The sequence below is a fragment of the Diorhabda sublineata genome, chromosome 4 (genome assembly GCF_026230105.1).
Source record: "Diorhabda sublineata isolate icDioSubl1.1 chromosome 4, icDioSubl1.1, whole genome shotgun sequence".
Classification (NCBI taxonomy): Eukaryota; Metazoa; Arthropoda; class Insecta; order Coleoptera; family Chrysomelidae; genus Diorhabda; species Diorhabda sublineata.
In genome coordinates this window covers 28,390,749-28,412,070 of record NC_079477.1, presented here as the reverse complement: position 1 = coordinate 28,412,070, position 21,322 = coordinate 28,390,749, and the positions used below count along the sequence as shown (strand labels likewise).

The 21,322-nt window shown below is 33.6% G+C and overlaps 4 protein-coding genes across 4 annotated transcripts in view; all 4 read right to left on the bottom strand.

Annotated features, from left to right (window-relative positions):
• LOC130442393 (unconventional myosin-XVIIIa) overlaps positions 1-21,322 on the bottom strand; it is a 185,739-nt gene that overhangs the window by 111,868 nt on the left and 52,549 nt on the right. The gene's annotated exons all lie outside the window — the stretch shown is intronic.
• Positions 2,365-4,505, bottom strand: LOC130442394 (protein artichoke-like). The gene has a single exon (XM_056776471.1). It carries the CDS (start codon positions 4,448-4,450, stop codon positions 2,432-2,434), a length of 2,019 nt encoding a protein of 672 aa, XP_056632449.1. The 5' UTR covers positions 4,451-4,505; the 3' UTR covers positions 2,365-2,431.
• On the bottom strand, positions 10,889-13,012 carry LOC130442397 (leucine-rich repeat-containing protein 15-like). Its single transcript, XM_056776473.1, has one exon. It carries the CDS (start codon positions 12,953-12,955, stop codon positions 10,949-10,951), a length of 2,007 nt encoding a protein of 668 aa, XP_056632451.1. The 5' UTR covers positions 12,956-13,012; the 3' UTR covers positions 10,889-10,948.
• Positions 16,219-18,279, bottom strand: LOC130442395 (protein artichoke-like). The gene has a single exon (XM_056776472.1). It carries the CDS (start codon positions 18,268-18,270, stop codon positions 16,261-16,263), a length of 2,010 nt encoding a protein of 669 aa, XP_056632450.1. The 5' UTR covers positions 18,271-18,279; the 3' UTR covers positions 16,219-16,260.

Sequence of the window (21,322 nt, the reverse complement as noted above, 5' to 3'; positions counted from 1 at the left end):
TTTAAGCATTGATACACTTGTACGCTTTCATGATTATATATCTTCGGTATATTTAATTTAAAAAAAATTAATATTCACTTCTATTAATATATGTACATATTTTTTACTTTTCAACAAGTTCTTTGAACTCCACTAGATATAATTATTTATTACGGATTTATTACACATTGATACAATTATTTGAAAATATATTAACCTCCTTATCAAACATATCTTCCTAAATATTTTCAAGAAGCATGTTTTCCGCAAACGTATCTGATCTATTGGCTGATCCATATACTCTCTACGAGGCTCCACGAGTGCGAGAGTGTGACTAAGTGCTCACCTTCTCTCGTCTCCGCTCCTATCCGTGGCGGTTTTTTAAGCACGCGTCAAAGAACGCTACGGCATGAAAGTATAATATATCAATATGAATGGCTCCAATATCATAAAATCCAAACTTGTTTGGGATTGCCTAGTAAAATTAAACGAGCTAGGTAAGAAAATTAAAATTACCCCATAATGGATTTCGGGACACACCGGAGCGAAGGGAAACGAAATAGCTGATAAGTTTGCTAAAGCGGAGGCAAACAACCCCTTAATGGGACCTGAATTCTTCTGTGATATATGAAGATAGATAGGAGCAAAACCAATTATTAGGATAACCTACAGGGGCCGAGATAGGCAAAGACTCTTCTGGGAAACTATAACCAGTGTAAATCTGCTGAATGTAGCAACGTAAGTAAGAATAATCTACGAATACTAACAAGAGTTCTATCGGGGCTCTGTCGCCTCAACAAACACCTGAAGACGCTAGACCTAGCAGATATTGCGGCGTGCAGATTTTGTTGCATAGAGGACGAAATTTCTATCCATAGCCTCTCGTAGTATGAAACACTAAGGAACTCCAGAGCACTACACCTGGGTAAATATGAAATAGAAGACGAAGGTTTCTAGTAATTAAAGCCATCTCACATTCTAGACTTTTTAAAAGAAGTAGTATTGATGGATCAGATATAAACACTGGGTTCTCCAGCAAGAAAGGGGGCCACAATAGATCCTTTGGATCACAGTGTATACGAGACTCCAAATTCATACATACATAGATGGTTAGCACACCTGTTGCTTCCGTTCGTCGAGACTTATATCGAGAGCCTCTAGGAAGAGCTTCTTGAAAGTCTAGATCGGGTATATAACGTATCGATCATATGCAACCCGGACAAGTTCCGCCTGCCAGTGGCCTGGTTCGAAATAAAACTAAACGCGAATACACCAAAATGTATGAAAATTGATGTGATACGACTTTAATCGGCGTCAATAGAAATCAGAAATTTTCAATCAACATAAAGTGACGATCGACCTCAATCGGCTTCAATGGATTGTTAATCAACATTATCTGACAAAAATTTTTGTGAATACGCAAAGCACTGCGCCAGCTGAATTTCATCATCAACTCTGTCAGGTGTAAAGTCATCAAAACGTCCATGTTGTCTCGATGATAATTTTTTTGAGCGTGAACTGTCACTTCTCGAATCCGAAGCTGACTAGTTATTTCAATAGCGATTTACTCTACCATTACCATGAAAAGTAGCCTCATCTGTCCACAGAATCCACAAAAAGTGTTCCAATATCGTCGTGTATTCTTTGTTTGACGAAAATGTAGGTTTTTACTTATATTTTCTGCTTTGATTCACTGGCAAACAAATATAACAATATAATTAAATAAAAGACACTTTAACAAAACTTACTTTATCAGCCTAATGGATGTATGACTTAGTTACTTTTAGAAGACCTATTAAAAACGTTTATGCTTCTATTTCATTTTTTAAGAAAAATTACTGTATCTAAAATATTTGAAATAACGCCCTCTAGTATTCACGTTGCTAATTAAATCGCTTGGGATTTATATATTTGGTATTGCTGAACAAAAGTTTTTTTAAACAACATCTAGTATTTAAAAATCGGCTAAGCAGAACCGGACTTAATTTTTCAACAAGGTTCCCACCTCTTATTTGCTCCAGTGGCGTAAAAAGTAGGGGGATAAAAATGACAATTAACCCTGACAGTACACCACTGGTAAATTTTTCCAAAGTTTGTTCATGTCAAAATATTACTTTATTAAGGAACATATCGGTCACAAAATTAAAAAAAAAAATTAAAGGTGTTTCTGATTTATAGCAAATTTTAGATTTTGACTCTAAATTTTAAAATCCTATATCTCAGCAGCTAGGCTCCGTAAAGGTTCGTATGCCTATATCAAAATGAACAATTTATTGAGATCTATCTGTGGAGATCTAAGGTTGGAATCCCCGAAAGCCACTTGCTCTTAGTCCAAAGGAGAGTTACAAACAGGTGAGGTTAATATAAGAGTATTAAAATCAAATGTATATTACAAATATCGTTTATTAAGTCATCATATTATAATAACAAATAAATAATTAATAGTAACAATTTAATCTCTGTACCCGCTATAATAAGAAGCCGAAATGAGAGTTTGTAAATTTTCACTGGTATAATTAGCTAGACCAGCTTTAGGTTTAATATAAAAATTGAAGTTTATGAAATCGTCATGAACTTTTGGGACAAAATTATTACGACTCATATCAACGAAAACTAAATCTTCAACATGTTCGAATGCCTGAGGTTCCACTTCGGATATTTCATTACTGGATAATACCAAAAATCCTATTACGGCGTTTTCGAACATACCTTTTTTAATATTTTTCAAAGTATTATTTTTAAGATTCAACGATTTTACTTTTGTAATTTCAAACGTGCCCGGTTCGATATTATAAATACCGTTATCGTCTAAACTTAAATCTAATTGATCGTTATTGATATCACCTAGAGATGTTCGAGACAAGTTGCCGAGTTTATTACCCCCTAATAACAATTCGCGTAGTTTTGGTATATCAAAAGAACCATTTTCGACGCTAGAAATACGATTTCGTTCAAGATTTATTTCAACAAATGGTAGGCTATTGAAAATACCTTGACTAATATGAGTTAAATGGTTATCTTTTAAATAAATAGTAAGAATGTTTGATCCCGCAAAACTATCAAGTTCTATAGAAGATATACTATTATTATTCAAATTAAGAAGTACTAATTTTTGTAAATTACTGAATAATTCTTTTTGAATCTTTTTAATTTTATTATTATGAAGATCGATTTCTTTCAAGTCTCTAATATCACTAAAAACATGGTCTTCGATCTTACTAATTTTATTATTGTCAAAATAAAAATAGTCGATGTTACAATTTTTGAACATATCTGCAGTAAGTTCTTCTAATAAATTATCACTCAAAGTAAGCGAAAAAATGTTTGAATCTTCGAAACATCCTTCTTCAATGGTTGTTATACGATTTTTACTCAAATATATGCTACTTATACTTTTATTGCTGAATACCCCTTTTTTCAAAACTTGAATCTTATTATTTGCTAAATGTAGAGATTGTAAATATAATTGATTGAATGCCCCGGATCGTATAACACTGATATTATTATTTTCCAAATACAAATTCAAATTCAAATGACGAGAATAACTATCCATAATTAAGAAATCTGGATGCAATTCTGGAAAATTGTTGTGCGATAAAATGAGAGTATTAATAAATTTCATCCCCTGAAACGCATCATTTTCTAACGAAACGATATCGTTATTCGAAAGATTCAGAAATGTTAAAGGTAATTTATTAAAAATACCTTTTTTGATTTCACCTAAATGATTATCTTGTAAATATAATCGACCTATATTAGAGAATTCAAAACTTTTGGTATGAATCGATGTTATACTGTTATTCGCTAAATTCAATTCTGATAGAGTATCTGCGTCCTTACAAAGATTCTCGTCGATTGTTTCGATTAAATTATTGCTCAAATCGATACTGTTCAATCCGAATACCCGTTGAAACGTACCATTTCTAATTTCTCTAATAAAGTTGTCATTCAATAGCATTCTTTCTATCTTAGAATCTCTAAAAGCTTCGGGATCAATGTCTTTCAATTTATTCATACTGAGACGTAACGATGAAATTTCCGAATTTTCGAAAGCGCCATCTTCAATTTTCGAAATTGAATTATTTGTTAGTGTTAGATCCCATAATTCCTTATCGTTGAAAATATTTTTGGGTATCACTTCGATTAGGTTATCGTCTAAACTTATGGAATTTATTGTAGATCCGTCAAATGCACCGGCTTCGATTTCTTTCACTTCATCTTCTATCATTCGAAAATCAGTTAACCTTATACCATCCAATACTTTATTCGGTAATTTCGGACAGTACTGTTTGGATATTTCGACGACATACAGATGACCTCTATTGGTTAATGCAGTTTTTAATTCTTCTATCGATGTTAGATTTAAATTTTCTTGATCTGGATAATAAGGATTAACACTTACTGAGATATTGTCACATTTAGAAAAAATGAAAACGGTAGATAACACTAAAATCACTGTTTTCGTTAACATTTTTAGTAATATTGAACAGTAAAGTAACAATCCAACAATTATTTATAATGAGTGATAAACTTTGGATAAACAGTCAGTACCGGCTTAAGGCTGGGGCACTTGAATCATACAAACTTCCAATCATAAAGTCGGCCGAGTGTCCGGAAAATAAAGGTCGGAACACACCCATCATGCATCCCTCCGATCCGATTACGATCACACAGTCGGACGACTGTCTAAGATGGAAATGATACTAAAGGTTGAACAGCGTAGTTCACACCTTCCAGACACGTGTCTGATTCATCTCTTATACGACTCTGATCATGTATCACATAGTACAATCTATTTGTTTAACGATTGCAGGACGCGTCTGTTGGAATCTGCAATATTTGTTTTTTTACTAAATTGGTTGTAACGTCGGGTATATAACCAGAAAAGCTTATTGAAGAAGTTAAGAAGTATCCAGTACTGAATGATGATCAGTACCAAATCGCCGATTACAAATAAATGATCTGGAAAAAGGTTTGAAGGAACTGAATTTCTAGGGTACACTGCAGATTGAAATATTATCCTTACTTATTGTATATGAAGTAAAAGAATAAACACAATTAATTAAAAACAGAGATAAACAATTTTATTGAATGTGCCCAAAATCTGGATTTTCCTCTGTTATTCATGGAATGTCTCTGGTGTTCTTCATCTTTCTCTTCTGAACAAAGTGCCACTCTGACTAAATCGTAGCTGACATTTTTGAACATTTTGCGCACAGAACCTTTCGCGATTGTAACTGAATCGAGGCGGACGAGAATGGCGGTTGTATCGAGCTAGAACTGGAAATCGGAAAGTGTGCTAACCCCTTCAGATTCCACACCGATTCGTTGGTGTATGAAAAGTGTTAAGTTGTACTAGACTTCAGTGGTTTCCGAACCTTCTCCGATCATGCCCAGATTGTGGAATTAATTCATTGTATCGTGAGGTAGGTATCGCTGAAAACTTTTCTTGTCTATGTAGCAATTTAAAATTACTGGGAGATTGTTGTCTTGTCGTCCAACAGATGAGGTAAGAGTGTGGAATACTTTCCACATTGAACATGAGACGGGAGCTTGTCATCGGATCGGAAGTGAGTATGTTATGGTTAGGGAAATAACTGAGAAAAGTGGGTAAACTGCAAAGTCTTTTAATATGTTGCTATATCATGCATTAACTTGAATTTGAAACCGTTATAAGTACTGCTATAGCTGCTTTGAAAGGATCGTATTTTAGTTCAAGTTGAAAAATATGCCGAAGCAGCTCAAGTAATATCAAAATCCCTCTGTGGTGTTAATGTAATAACTTTTATGCCCAAGTCATGTGATATTCAAAAATTAGTTAAAAACTTTCTTCGATCTCTAAAAGTTGTCAAATATTCGAGAGCTTCGTGAAGAAGTTTTATAAAAGATTATCTGCATCCTAAAGTTCTACTTTAAACTGATGGACGACAACAAGAGAATCGTGATTCCATTTGCTTCACCTTTGATGCGAGATATATCCAAAAATAATATTCCGTTTGGTTATATAAAAAAATGTGTACAGATATGGAGAAAATATTTATTGTGCAAAAATCTGAAAACTGTTAAATTTTTACGCAGCTTCCGAAATTCTGTAGGCATTTGTCATAGGGTCGCAAAAGTTTTTCAATGCCTTATTCACAGAAGGTTGCCGCCAGTATGTTCAACCAAAACGGTAACATGTTCTTTCAGCTCGTCACCATGATTGAATTGTCGAAAGAGAATATTTTAGGCATGAGAAGAGACGAAAGTCGCTAGGAACGAGATTCGGGCTTTTACGGACCAGACCAATTTTTTATTCGTAATGTGACTTCGGGAATTATCGTGAAAAAAGAACTACACATTTTGACAGTAATCATCGGTACTTGATCTGCATTGCGCAGCGCAATTTTTAAAGGTCTCGCAATAACCATAAGCATTTATTGTTTGGTGTCGTAGTAGAAAATCAATCAGCAATATGCTTTTTTTATTCCAAAAAACGGTACAAATATTGTTGAACTTGCAGAATCTCTAAAAATCACGTTACTAAGCCTTCTGAGTAACTGCACGCACGAATTACAGCCAATGGATAAATCGGTGTGTCTTTCTTTTAAATACCACTGGGACGATTAGTTGCAGCGGTATTAGAGACTTAATTATGACAAGAAGTTATAAAAACTAATTTTGGTATCGTATTTTCAAAAGTTGGCCAAAAGCGACAACCTCCTCTATGGTGTCAGTAAGATTTTGGGTATATATCCCTTGATCTATCGGTAATACCAGAAACAGTATTCACATCTTTAACACTATCAGAGATACCTCTAGAGAACTCTCATCAAAAACGTCTCTGACGTGTATCATATGATGACGGATCATCGGGATCTTCCTATCCTTCCGTAATGAGTGAACCATCAAACAATGAGAACGATGCCAACAAGTCCAAATCGTTAACTAATATATTGAAAACAAATAAGTTACCTGTTAAGTCCAAAGCACCACCAAAAAAGCTTTAAGCTTTCGAGCTGTCGAGGTAATTAAATCGTTGTTTGCCGCAAAGAACTCTTTAGAACAAATGGCAAAATCATTAATTAACAAGACGCTTCAGTCCGAACAAACAGGCAATTTAGACGAACCAATATGTAGTAACAAAGCAATTCCTTTAAAGGAATCTTAGTATTGTTTTATTTCTCTGTCACACTTGGCTTTACGGGGAATGCAGTGTACTGACATCAAGAGACGTCACACCCTCTAAGTACCCAGAATACGAAGCCAGTGACTGATTTAATTTTGATTTTACTTTATCTTAAATGTAGAATGTCAATTTCAATTAATAAAATTATTGAAAAATAGAATGCGCATGTTTAGGTTAATTACCTTAATATATATCCTATTAAATTCGGACCTGTCTAATTTAATAAATGTCAAAGGTTGTTACTAAGAGCACCCATTGATATTAGAAGAATATTGTAAATAAGTATTAATAATTTATTGATAAAGATATTTGAATCACTGGAAAGAAAAAAAAACTTAATTACATATAATTTAAGATAAAGTTATTTTGAAATATTTATATTTACGCATATTTATGTAGTAATATGAGTTTGGAAAAAAATATTTCATTTTTAATTGGTAGGTATGATATTGAATCCAAAATAAATTATTTATAATGTTATTTAAGCGAAAAGTAGGTCTAAAATGTTTTTCTTATGTATTATTACGTTAAATTTCACAACTTTTCACATTTAGCACTTTGAGCTATAACTAATCTTAAGCCGGGTCCACATCTCACATAAAGTCTTGTGTTGCGTAGCATTCGGCAAAATATTTTGCGATGCACATGATTTAGAATAGTGTAGACACGCACATTTCCTACGTAAAAAATTTTGTCACGCACGCTATCCGGCATTTGCTGGTGTTTCAACCAACGTCAAAGAATCCGCGGGCAGAAGAAAGCGGACATGCGTTTTAGGCGACTGCGAATCTCTCGTGCTGCACACTGTGCCATTATTGACATTCAGGCGTCAGAAGGCGTTGTGCTAAAGCTACTTAAACATTTCCGCCATTATTGAGGCTGCCGCCAATTGTTAATTGCATTAAGCCGTGGCTACACGTCCATTATCGCGATAATAGATGGGATTTCTCGTTAGTGTGGTCCCAAAGTTATGAATCACCTCACTACTAAAAAGAAGGAGAGAAAAAATTCATTTTCAGCACATTCGTTTCGTTTCGTTTACTCTTTCCGAGAGAAATGAATGGAATCGTTGTCACGCTGGAAGATAAATTTACTACCGATAAGGAGCTTGCCTAAATAAACTGTGTTTTCTTTAATTCTACATTTTTATGACATTCTTCAAACTCCTTTCAAATCAGGTCTCTAGCCGCCGTTCCACTAAAAAATCGTTGATTCTCCGCCGTGTTTCACATTCGGGACTACACATGGATCTAGCATCCGTTCTTCCTTTGACCTACGCACAAACACTCGTCTCATAGACCCAAAAACCTGAAACTCGCCTTAAAATTCTCTCCCATTCTTCACGCGTCTAATTTTTTTTCTTTAGACCACTGCAACCTCTTGATTTTTTATTGACGTCTTGAAAGAGGTTTCTACAGTACCACCCGTAAATCTCCTTTTCACTGCAGAAGTACTCAAAAGCAAATCCGCAGATCCAATGATCCGAGCAGCTATCCCTGGGCTCGTGAATCGTGGATCACGTTTACTAATCAATACATTATGGTTATATTCAGCGGTGGTGGTTTTCCAGACCACTTTCAACGTTTTCTATCGCCAAGACTCCTGGTGGATGCATATTTCTTCACGTTGTAGTCCACAGTACGTCGAGGTATTTTTAATTCGGCGGCAATAGTTACTTTTTACTATGAAGATTTACGATTAATGTACTAGTTTCAACCGATAGTTGCTTGGTTTAATCCATTTTAATACTTTAAGTCTGAATTCGCGAGAACGAAAACAAATACACAAAAAGAATATGTCTTGATCCAAAATGTATAAATCACATCATGTTTTTGCGTCTCTCAAGGTTAATAGAGACTGATTATTTTAAAATTTAATCGTTGAATGATGGGGTTTGAAAACGCTTTTGAACAATAAGCTTAATCAATAAAATCGTTATTGATAACAAGTTTGTAACATTTGTTTTATTTTTCCGAAGATTTTTTATGCTTCCATTCTAAGGACTGTAATTATGTCACTGGATAAAATTATATCACCATGTATGTTGGAGGCGTCCAGAAATGCTAAGGCTGTCTCCATGCGCTCACCTTCATAGTAGTTTGTTAACATTTTTGGCACCCATTTTGCATGAACATTGTGGTAACCTCGCTACTAATTTCAAACAATCATTCGTGAAGCTAGTGGAAAATTAAGTGTAACCTTAACTGTCATAACGTTCTGTTGTCCACGTTTCTCCTCATCGTGAACTTGTTAATTCCCGTGCCCTTAGCAACAAGTAAAATGGATCTTGCGATAAATGGAAGCAAGTCGAAATATAAAACGCCAAACTAACCAACGATACAATTTGGAAATTATCATTTAGACAACGTTATCAAAATCTAGTGTCAGTTATAACAACTAATAACGATATTAACCAAGAAGTGGCGCAGATCAACCAAAAGATTCCTTTAGAAAGCATACATATGCTCAGTGCTAGCTTGGATATTTGAACAATTCCGGAGGCTCTTGAAGAACAAATAAAAAATGGACTGGACATGGAAGAGGGGAGGAAGTCGAAGAGCAATAGCAACAATACGAACAAATAGTCGAAGCCATAGAATAGTTAGAAAATAATAACAACAATTACAGGTTAAAATACAAGGAAAAATAGGCGATTTTTATAATTTATTTCAGAAAGGTATAGACTAATAAAATCTCATTAGGTATGCAAAGGGACCACAGAGTGACCCAACGAATATTTAGTTTGGCATTGATTTCATTGTAAAATTATTTCTTTTTATCAAGTGCAGGTAGTACCACCCGGGTTGGGGTTAATATATGGGTTTAGCCTATCGTTATCCATTCGCAAACACTGAAAATAGTGTGCCAAAGGAGTGTCGGTAGGATACTCGTAAAAAGGAAAGAATTTTATTTTAACAGGATAAAAATTAGGCATTATGTAGACGGTACCTGTTAAACGCAAAACGTAACTGTATAATCTACTACCTAGTAACAATATTTCAAGACCCACACCTATGGCCGACACCGAAATTGAGCCGAACTGGACGGAATTCCTATTACTCTACACCTTTCTGAAAAAGACTATAGTATGAATTAAAGAAGGGGATTTCGACTATGGATCTAATGCATATCAACATAAATAGTTGAAAGAAGCTTGTTAAAAATACTGACTCCAACTTGATTTTTTTCTTCTTGCATTATAATGTATCCACCTTTGTCTCTTCCATTCTGTAAAATTATACCTACTTGTCCTTGCATTTCGCGTAACTTTTCTTATAGGCATTTTTCGTTGTTCCCTAAACTCGGTCTATGATTTTTGTTATTTTTTCTTAGATAATTTCCATGACTTCTGATCTTTGTTCTCCCCAACCTTGGTGAATAATTTTTGTTTATCCTCTTGAATTATTTTCTTGACTTTCGACCTTTTTTTTGTATTTTGTTCTCTTCTGCCGCATGTTTTTCTGCTGCATTCAATAATACTAACTCCTTGAAATTTATGTATAATTTCTTTACAGTCTTGTTTTCGTTACTGTCAATTAGATTTTCATTCAGGTATTTTAGATATTCGATATTTTTCTTTCTCCCTTTCAAATTTCTAATCTTTGGATTCAGTTTTTGATCACAGTTTTGTTTTCTCCATGATTCCATTTTATTACCAATAAGAAGATAACTTCCAATCTCCATACAAGGAATAAGAAATGGATGTGGGTAAATAGGAATTGGAAAATTAAATAAATAAAAAAATAAATCAAAAATTTATTGGCGTGGTACATTTTTGAGTTACATTTCAAATATAATTTTTTATTCCTCAATATAACCAGTTGTATAGGACGCTGATATAAGCTTTTCTATAGTTTCGCTAGTATAATTTCCTAACCCCGCTTTAGGCTTAACATAAATATTGATATCAACAAGATTGTCATTAACTTTAGTTGTAAATTTATTGTAACTTAAATCGACGAATACCAAATTTTTAACATCTTGAAAAACATTTGTTTCAACATCATCAATTTCATTTTTCATTAATACTAAAAACGCAATATTGGCATCTTTAAACATTGACCTTTTAATTGATTTAATAGTATTATTTTTTAGATCCAATGATTTTACTGTAACTGTTGCTAAAGAACCGGGTGCAATGTCGCTTATCTCATTGTCATCCAAACTTAAATCTAATTGATCGTTATCAATAACACCTAGAGAAGAAGGAGAAAGGTTTCCAATTTTATTGCTTCCCAATTTTAAATCTCTCAAATCTTTAGTCGCGAAAGCTCCGTTCTCTATGTTTGATATTTTATTTCTAACTAGATTTATATTAATAAAAGGTAAATCATTAAATACTCCTCTTTCTATTTGAGTTAATTGATTACCGATCAAAGAAATAGTAGATATTTTAGAATTTGCAAAACTTCCTGGTTGGATATTTTTAATTTTATTATTATCCAAAGACAATTCGTGTATGTTTTTTAAATTATTGAAAACCTTTCCCACATTTTCAATAAAATTATTACTAAGATTAATACTACTCAATTCGGCAACTTGTTGCAAAGTTCCGTCTTCAATATGTTCAATTTTATTGTTATCCAAATTCAAATTGGTAACGTTAGCTCCTTTGAACATCGCAACTGTGAGTTTTTCTAATAAATTTTGAGACAATGTTAATGTTTGAACGCGGAAGTTTTCCATAGCTCCATCTTCAATGTTGGATATTTGATTATTTGAAAAATCTACATAATCTATATTTTTATTTTTAAATACGCCAGCTTTCAAAACTTTGATTATGTTGTTTGTCAAATGCAAAGAGCCGATATTGATTTCATCAAGCGCTCCTGGTTCTATATTATTCATGTTATTGTGATCTAGATAAATGACCAACATTTTACGTTCTATTCCAATCAGGAAACGAGGTTTTAATTCTTCGAGTTTATTATATGATAAATCGATATTGTAGACATCGGTTAGATCGGCGAAACTATCATTTTGAATAAACTCGATTTTATTATTTGAAAGATTCAGATATTGCAACGGTAAATGATTGAATACATCCCTATGAATTTCAGTTAATTCGTTGTCTTCTAAATATATATACCTTAGAGGCGAGTCCGAGAAACAATTCGGTTGAAGCGACTTGATGGAATTGTTTGATAAATTGATATCCCATAAAGTTGTGATATTTGAAAAAGTTGTTCCGATATCTTCTATAAAATTATTATGGAGATTCACATTATTAATACTTTCCATCTCGTGAAAAATACCAGGATACAATTCTCGCATTTTATTACCCTCCAAGTTTAAACCGTAGATTTTCGCCTTATTGAACGTTCCCAAAGTGAGAGTCTCTATTTCGTTGTTACCAAGATTAACATCGCTAATATCTGATGATTCGAATGCTCCTTCTTCTAATACCTTGATTGTGTTATTAGTTAGAACTAAATCATACATATTTTTGCCTTTAAATATATTTCCATGGATAACATCAATTTTGTTACCAGTTATAGTGATTGAATTGAGACGTGATTCATCGAAAGCTCCTGGTTCAATTTCTTCCAAATTATCGTTAATCATACGCAAAGAAGTAACGTCAACATTTTCCAAAACTTTGTTGGGTAATTTAGGAACATTCTGATCGATAATTTCAATCGTTCTAATATGGCCAAACAACACATTTTGTTTCAGTTCTTCAATTTGGTTTATTGTTATATTATCTGGGCCATCTCCATAATATCGGACGAGTCTTACAAAAATCTGATCACAATTTGAAAGAGCTAAAAGCGATAATAACACCGTTACTAACAGCTTTGTCACCATCGTTAATATTTCACTTTAATAAATTACTCGAGAATAAATTATCAAATAACAAACATCATATTTATAACATTATGAAGCGTTTTCGAGCTTAGTAACAAATGAAACAGAACCGGTGTCGCACTATTGAACTCAATATTTAACATTCCATTCAATGAATTGGATTAACAATTCACTTATTAACTTAGATGGCATCACATAGAACGAATAACAAATACAAAAATTACTATATTATACAAGGATGTATTGATATCTAGTTAGCAACAAAATATTGCGTTACCATAGCAACGAACAAAAACTTATTAGAAGTGTCAGTGTGAAGTTTGAAGTCAAAAAAGTAAACCAGAGTTACGCAATAAAAGATGTCCACCGAAATTGTGAAAATCGAAAAATTGGAGTATCGAGCCATCACCAAGTACCTGTATTTAAAAGGGTTAAGAGGTAAGCAGATTTACGAAGATATGCTTAATACCCTTGGTGATCAAAATGTCCGTCGTATGCGACCGTGAAAAATTGGACTGCAAGCTTCAAAAGAGTTAAATTTTCCATTGAAGATGATGACCGATCGGGAAGGTCAGTTTCTGTGTCGGTCCCCGAAAATATCGATGCAGTTCATGACATGATTTTATCAGACCGTCGAATTGGGCTAAAACGGATATCTGAAGCACTGAATATTTCAAACGAACGCATCCACGTCAATTTGGACATGAGAAAAATTGCTGCAAAATAGACCCCCAAATGTTTGAATGTTGACAAAAGCATGCAAGGGTAGAAGCATCGCGTTCGATCTGTGCTCGATTTGAAAACGATGTAGACTTCTTAAACCGAATTGTTACTATGGGTACATTTCTACGATCCAGAAACAAAGCAACAATCGATGGAATGGCGACACTCTGGTTCTCCAAGACCTAAGAAGTTTCGTGTCCAAAAATATGTTGGAAAAGTTCTTGCTTCAGTTTTTCGAGATTGTCATGGAGTAATCATGATTGATTTTTTAGATAAGGGTAGAACAATAACTTGAGATTACTATTCGACATACTATACGAGGAAAAATTAAAGAGAAAAGACGCGGAAATCAACCCAAAGTTGTTTTGTTTTTGGAGGACAACGCCCCTGCACACAAATCTCATGTTGCCATGCAAAAAATTCGTGATTTAGAGTTTGAATTACTAGAACTCCACACTTTTTAACTAGATTTGGCTCCGTCCGACTATCATCTCTTTCATCAACTGAAAAAAAGTTTAAAAGGTCGTAAATTTTCTTACAACGAGGAGGTAATAAAAGCTTTGGAGGTTTGGGTTTCAGAGCAAGAAACATTTTTTTTGAAAGGTCTATAGACGTTGCAGGTTCGCTGTAATAAATGACATTGAAAATTTTTTTGGTTCTATAGTAGGCTAAGAATTTTTCATTATATCCTCGTAATATTTACCCTACATAGTTTAACCAGGTAACTAGAAAAAACTACAGAGAGATAGGGCTATGTGCCTTTTTAGACAATATAGATGCCTTCTCCAAAACATTCCATCCATGAGGCACCTGGAAAGAGTTGAATAAAGCGTGGTGGCTTGAATTATGGCAACCCTGGATAGTGACATTATCAATAACAATCTAGCGGCTACCTATCGCCACTACTATGGTCATTACGAGATATTATAACACTGATGTGAATGTGTCAAAACTGACATGGCTACTACCATAAAGTTTGACATTTTTAGTTGTGAACGTACTCGGAAGGAACGTGTTGTCATAAGTTTACGTTTACGGATACTTGGACAGTGACATTATCAATAACAATCTAGCAGTTGAGTTGTTTACAAAAAATGGAATTAAACAGCGAAGATTTTCTATGACTTTAGACGTGTATTCAACCACCAGCAGTATGTCTATCAATTCGTTGCGACTTTTGGTGATAAAGCACCTTCTCGAGCCATCTTGATCCGCTGGTTTTTCAAATTCAATCGTGGTCGCACTTCGTTACAGGATGAATTCGTGAAAGTCATCAAAAATCGGCTGTTGTATCAGAAAACATCGATGCCGTGCGTAACGTGATATTGCAGGATGTCATGTAACATACCGTGAGATTAGTTCTACATTTGGTTGTCAAAAAGATTTCTTCTCGATGTATACCGCATAATTCGAAGCTTTTTTAAAAAAGTCCGTGTCACTTGGTGCAAGGAAATGCTGAAATCAATCGAGGTGCTTCAAAAGATGTTTATGAGACCGCAGCACCAGGTGACGAAGCATAGATCTATGCATACGAACCCGACGCTTAACAACAATAGACTGTATGTATCTTTCAAGTTGAGCGACTTCAACAAAAGTTGTTCGCGCACGAAGCAACTGGTCGCCTGTTTTATTCGAAACAAATGTTCATGACATCAGTTCAAACAAAAATGTTTTTGAACAGTCAAAACATCGAATTGATAAGTCATCCGTTGTTTAACACCCAATGACTTCTTCTTATTTCCGAAGTTCAAAAATAAATTGCGAGGTCAATGTTTTTCTACACCTGAAGAAGCGTTTGATGCGTTCAATTCACATATTTTCGAAACATCTGTTTCGAAAATTGGTTCAAACGCATGTAGAAGTTCTTAATAGAGAATACTTTCAAAAACAATAAAGTCATGTTCAATCATAAATATATGTATTTATTTAGTAGCCATATTCGTTATAGTCGGTAACTGCTTATAAATCTATAAAGTGCAGGATAGACATTAAAACCAAGGATTGAAATGGCACGTTAAGCATTCAGCAAATGGAAAGCATCTCTTACGAATAGAAAATTCACAGTTCAGATGCGATCAAGAGCACTCCGCTGTTACATATGGAGCATTTTTTTGTACATGGACATCATGAATAAAATAGAAGTGTTTGAGGTATTGTATGTACTATCGGAGAATCCTCAAAAGAATGGAGAATTACTAAACATGATAAAACAAGAAAGTTTATTTATTTCGGGCTAACCCTGTATAACTGAATGTAATTTTCTAAAGAGAACTATAAAAATTTGATATAAATTCCGTGATGCATGCTTACAAATAAATTTCCAATTTTCTAACCCTAAATACAGACCTGTAAAATCGAAATGTATATAATAACTAATAATAAATTTATCTTTCAAATTGGAATTGACATTAAGAAAGTATCGTTGAAGTTCAAAGATAATTAGTAAAATAAATAAATAATAAATTTTTCAACCGCTCAAGAACCTTATCTTCATTCCAAAAATTGGAATATATTTTTTTATTATGAAACAAACATACACATACTCTGAAAACTAAATTTATTTCACAAATATATTACAAAAATTAATGGAATAAAGCATCTTGGAAACCTTCTCCACCAACATATGTAGAGCGGATAAGTTCACGCAAAATTTCGCTATCGTATTTATACAATTTTGCGCCGGGTGTTATATAAAATTGTATGTCAACCATACCCTTTTTTACTTCAGTCGCCATTTTATTGTAACTCAAATCAACGAACAATAAGTCTTTAATATCCTCGAAAGCACCACTTTCAACTTTGACGATTTGATTTTTAAACAAAATTAGAAATCCTATTTCGGCGTCCTCGAACATATCTCGCTTAATATATTTCAACGTGTTATTCTTAAGATTCAACGATTTCACTTTAACGTTCTTAAAAGTACCGGCTTCGATGTCACCAATATCGTTATCATCTAAACTCAAATCTAATTCCTTATTATTTATTGCTCCTAGAGAAGACACTTTCAGATCTCCAATTTTGTTAGTTCCCAATTTTAATTCTCGTAAAAGATCGGATTCGAAAGCTCCATTTTCGATTTTGGAAATTTCGTTATTGGATAGATCTACGTTGTTGAAATGCAAATCGTCAAAAACACCTTTAACAACTTCGGTTATTCGATTATTATCCAAAAAAATATTATTTATTTTTGATCCGGAGAAAACATTAGCAGGTAAAGTTTTAATTTTATTATTATTTAATGTGAGTTGAATTAATTGGGGTAGATCGTTGAAGATTTTACCGATATCCTCTATATTATTATAACTAAGATCGAGGTATTTCAATTCGGCTACTTCTTTAAACGTACCGTCTTCGATTTCTTCTATTTTATTTTTATCCAGTTTCAAAGTTGTTATATTAGATCCTTGAAACATTTCTTTAGTTAATTTCGTCAAATAATTTTCTGTTAACGTCAAAGTTTGGACATGTAATCCTTCTAACGCGCCTTCTTCAATTTTAGAAATTTGATTTTTTAAAAACGACACTGAAGTTAGTTCTTTGTTAACTAATACACCTTTTTTCAAAACTTGAATATTGTTATTAGCCAAATCGATACTGGATAAAGTAATTTCATCGAAAGAACCAGGTTCGATGTTGTTGATATGATTATCTATCAAATCTAGGTGTAAATACTTTGAGTTTATCCCGATAAGAAAACCTGGTTTCAAATCTCCGATTTTATTATGAGATAAAATTAGAGTATTTAGAGTTGGAAAGTCAGCGAAAGCATCATTTTCAATAGCTTTGATACGATTATTAGAAATATTTAGAAACGATAACGGTAATCCAATGAAAACGTCTTTACTTATTTTCGTTAATAAGTTATCACCTAAATTTAAATTTGATATACTGGAACCAGTAAAACTCTTCGGAGATAAATTCTCTATAGTATTGTTCACTAAATTCAGTTCCCATAATGTTTCCAAATCATTAAAACAACTCCCGATGTCTTTAAGAAAATTATTATTCAAATGAAAATTTCGTAAACCGAATATTTGTTGCAAAGTACCGTTTTCTATATTTTCAATTTTGTTGTCGTTCAGCACTATATTTACAATTTTCGAATCTTGAAACATACCCGCTCGAAGCTCATCTAACTGATTATTGTTGAGATTTAAAACACCAAAATCCGAATTTTCAAAAGCTCCATCTTCAATTTTCGAGATAGAATTGTTGGCCAAAGCTAATTCCCATATCTGATTATTATTAAATATATCTTTAAGGATAATGTCCAAATTATTATCGTTCAAATTTAGTGAAGTAAACGTGGCCCCATCGAAGGCCCCTATTTCTATTTCTTTCAATTGGTTTTCATTTAAACGAAGCTGGTTGACGGTCACACCTTCCAAGAATTTCGCCGGTAATTTTGGGACACTCTGTTTGAGAATTTGTACATCGAAAAGATGTTGTACACTTTCCAACAAAACTTGTTTTAAATTTTCTATAGAATCAACGTACACTTTTTGGTTGTAATTGTAAATTACCGATATATTGTCACATAATGCATGAGATATAAGTACAAACAAAATCAAAACTACCTGCTTCGACATCGTTGCAGACTAATCAATAGTCAGTAAAATCCAACTATTTATATTTTATGAAATGATTTTTTAAATAGCCTTGTAGCAAACCTGTACTGGCCCGGTGAATAAAACTCTACGGGAATTTTTAATATCAATATTTCTAAAAACCGGAATAGCTACTTCGTGTTTTTATCAAAACAAGTCGATTCAAGTGATCAGATCGAGATATAGGGTCAGTCACCCTTTTAAATATTGGCTAATAAACTCCCATTTTTAAACAAATTTCATATGAATTATATAACAAAAATTTTGAGAAAATATTTAAAATTACATCGCCGTTTTTATGGAAGAACAGTAACATGCAAAAACTTCAGTTTTACAGGAAAGTAAAAAAGAACGATTGAAAAGGTTATAAATAACAGAAAATAATTGTACATAGTATGGTTCATGAGGTTTTAGCCTCATACAGTAAATAGAGCTCGCAAAAATCTTTATGCTCGCGTCAGTGACAAGTCTCGACAAGTTTTAGACTAAGTTTCAATTTGCTGCTTCGATCCATTTTATTATAGATCTCGAACCACCACTTCGCGATACTTAAAATGTTTGACCAAACAAGTATTAACACCAACACAAATCACAAACAGAACGAAGGCTGGTTACGGTGACTTGTGTCCTTCATATCGAACAATTAAAAATTGGTTTCACTAGGGACGAGGATCATTAGAAGATAACCCACGTCCGGGAGGTCCAATATCGGTGACACCACCATTAAACATGGAAGAAATTGTTTTAAATGACCGGCGCCTGAAAACGAAAGAAATTGTAGCGTAGACCGTCATTTAAAATGACAAAAATTAGTGCCAGGTAGGTACCTCGAGGAAGAGCCTGTGCCAAACAAGTAAAAGTCACGAAAAGCTCCAAAAAATAATATCTACATTATTGTTCGACCTCAATTACAAGACAAGGTGTGCGCTTGCTTAATAACAATGTTTCAGTCCATAATGCTTCGCTTTATAAGGCTACTGAAGACAAATGTGGCGTCAAGAAGATTGAACACCCACCATATAGCCAAGATCTGGCCCCGTCCGACTATTTTTTATTCGCAAAGCTGAAAACCAAGTTTAAAGGTAAAATATTTAACAGCTACGATGAAATTAAACAGATTGTGTACGACTATTTTAACTTTAAAGATGCATCATATGCATGGCGTTGAAGTCATTAGATTTTAGTTTAGCTTAAGTCTCTGAAGACGATAACTTGGTTATCGAAACGCACGTCAGACAGTGTAATTGTGGGTGTTGGTGTAGTGGTGGTGTAAACAGCGTATTCAGTACCACCAATGGTTTCAAAAATTCCAACCTTCCTTTATATGTTAGACTCAGAGCTCATGGACTGCACTACGTTACTCAGCTTTCATTTTCGAATGATTAGGATTCAATCATCCTAATTCTAACCCCTAAATCAAGTGGGATTCAATCCACTTTTTCTTTCAAGTTACTTTCGAGCGCTTCTGAGACATTAATAACAGCTGATATTTCAACTGAGTCCTGAGTGGAACTATGCCCATGATCTCCTGTAAAGTATTTCTTATATTGACTATAGACTCATTTTCATTCACCACATTTTTGGAGGAGTCGGTAATTAGTACCAAACTTCATTTAACTTATTTTGTCAGTTTGTTTGTTTGTCTGTTTAGATGGAATTTTCTAAATGGGGTATAAAATTGTGATATATTGTTTGGAACATCTCTTTATTCTCTATCCAAAAATGTTATTGTTATCAAATTTCTTGCAACAATTTATAACAAAATAAAATATTATGATCGAAGAAATTCGCTACAATACAATCAGAAACAAAAATATAATGCAAAAAGTAATAAAATGTAGGACGGTAAAAAGAACTATAAATTTAAATAAAGTAGATGTTCAAAATGTTTACCGCTAACGTTTTGACAACATCGTAATCTTAAATACGAGAGTTGTTTGAATAATTTCATACTTAACAAAGAAACAAAACCGTTTCAATACCATACACTTGGTCCAGCGACGCTGTTACATTTGCAATCAATCTAAATAATCTTTCTCATCAAAATAAGTGTTTACGTATGCGATAACATTCTCGTTTGGTGAGAATTTCTCTCCTGCAAGTGAAGCTTCAAGATTAAAAAACAGAGGTGCCAGGTCTGGTGAATACAGTGGGTGGTCAACCAATTAGAAATGCAACGCGTGAATTTTAGCCATACCAATCACCGAAATGTGAAAAAGTGCCAATGCACTAAGCACAATCCCATGACTATCTCAAAGAACGATCTCAATTTTCGAAATCATCGGGGTTTGCCCATTGCAATCCATTGTCTTGAGCGTTTTTTTTTCTTTCTTGTTTCAGGAGACGAAAAAATCCGACTCATTTTGCTTAAATCGTGTCAATAAGACCCGGGAAATATTCATTAAAATACGATTTCAATTCAAAGTGTTCAAACGCGGCACATTTGGCAAATGCGTTGTTCGGATATACCGCTAACCTCTTCTAATCTCTTTAATCTTAATCCAACGGTCGTCCAGTACCATTTAGTAAACTTTTCTGGTCGTCCAGAAGCTGATACGGCCACGTTTTAAATTCCTGAAAATTTTACTGCAGTAAATGAATGTTCAGAGTCTTCGTACACAGTATCCAACTCCTCTTTAAGTTACATAGCTATGCGAAATCCATTTGAAATCTTGAACATTGTGTAGGTACAGAAATATAAAAAAAGTTGGTCATATAGGAACTATTATTTTCTAATAATTAGCTGAAAAATATAATATTGAATAAAGTGAAAAATCATTGTGAGGGGTACTAACGAAAAATGTGATGAAGATAAAGTTATTATAAAAATGGTTGTAATAGATACAATAATAGTTTAAAAGTAAATGAACATAGTAGTACTATTAAGAAAACGAAAACATCGGGGGAAGTTGCGCAGAGATAACGTACACAGTCACAGGACGATAATATCTCAAGCAGGCTTAGTAAAGAATTCGCCATATTTCTAAGATTCGTTCTCTTGTGGTTACCGACCGTGTCTAAAACTAACGAAGTA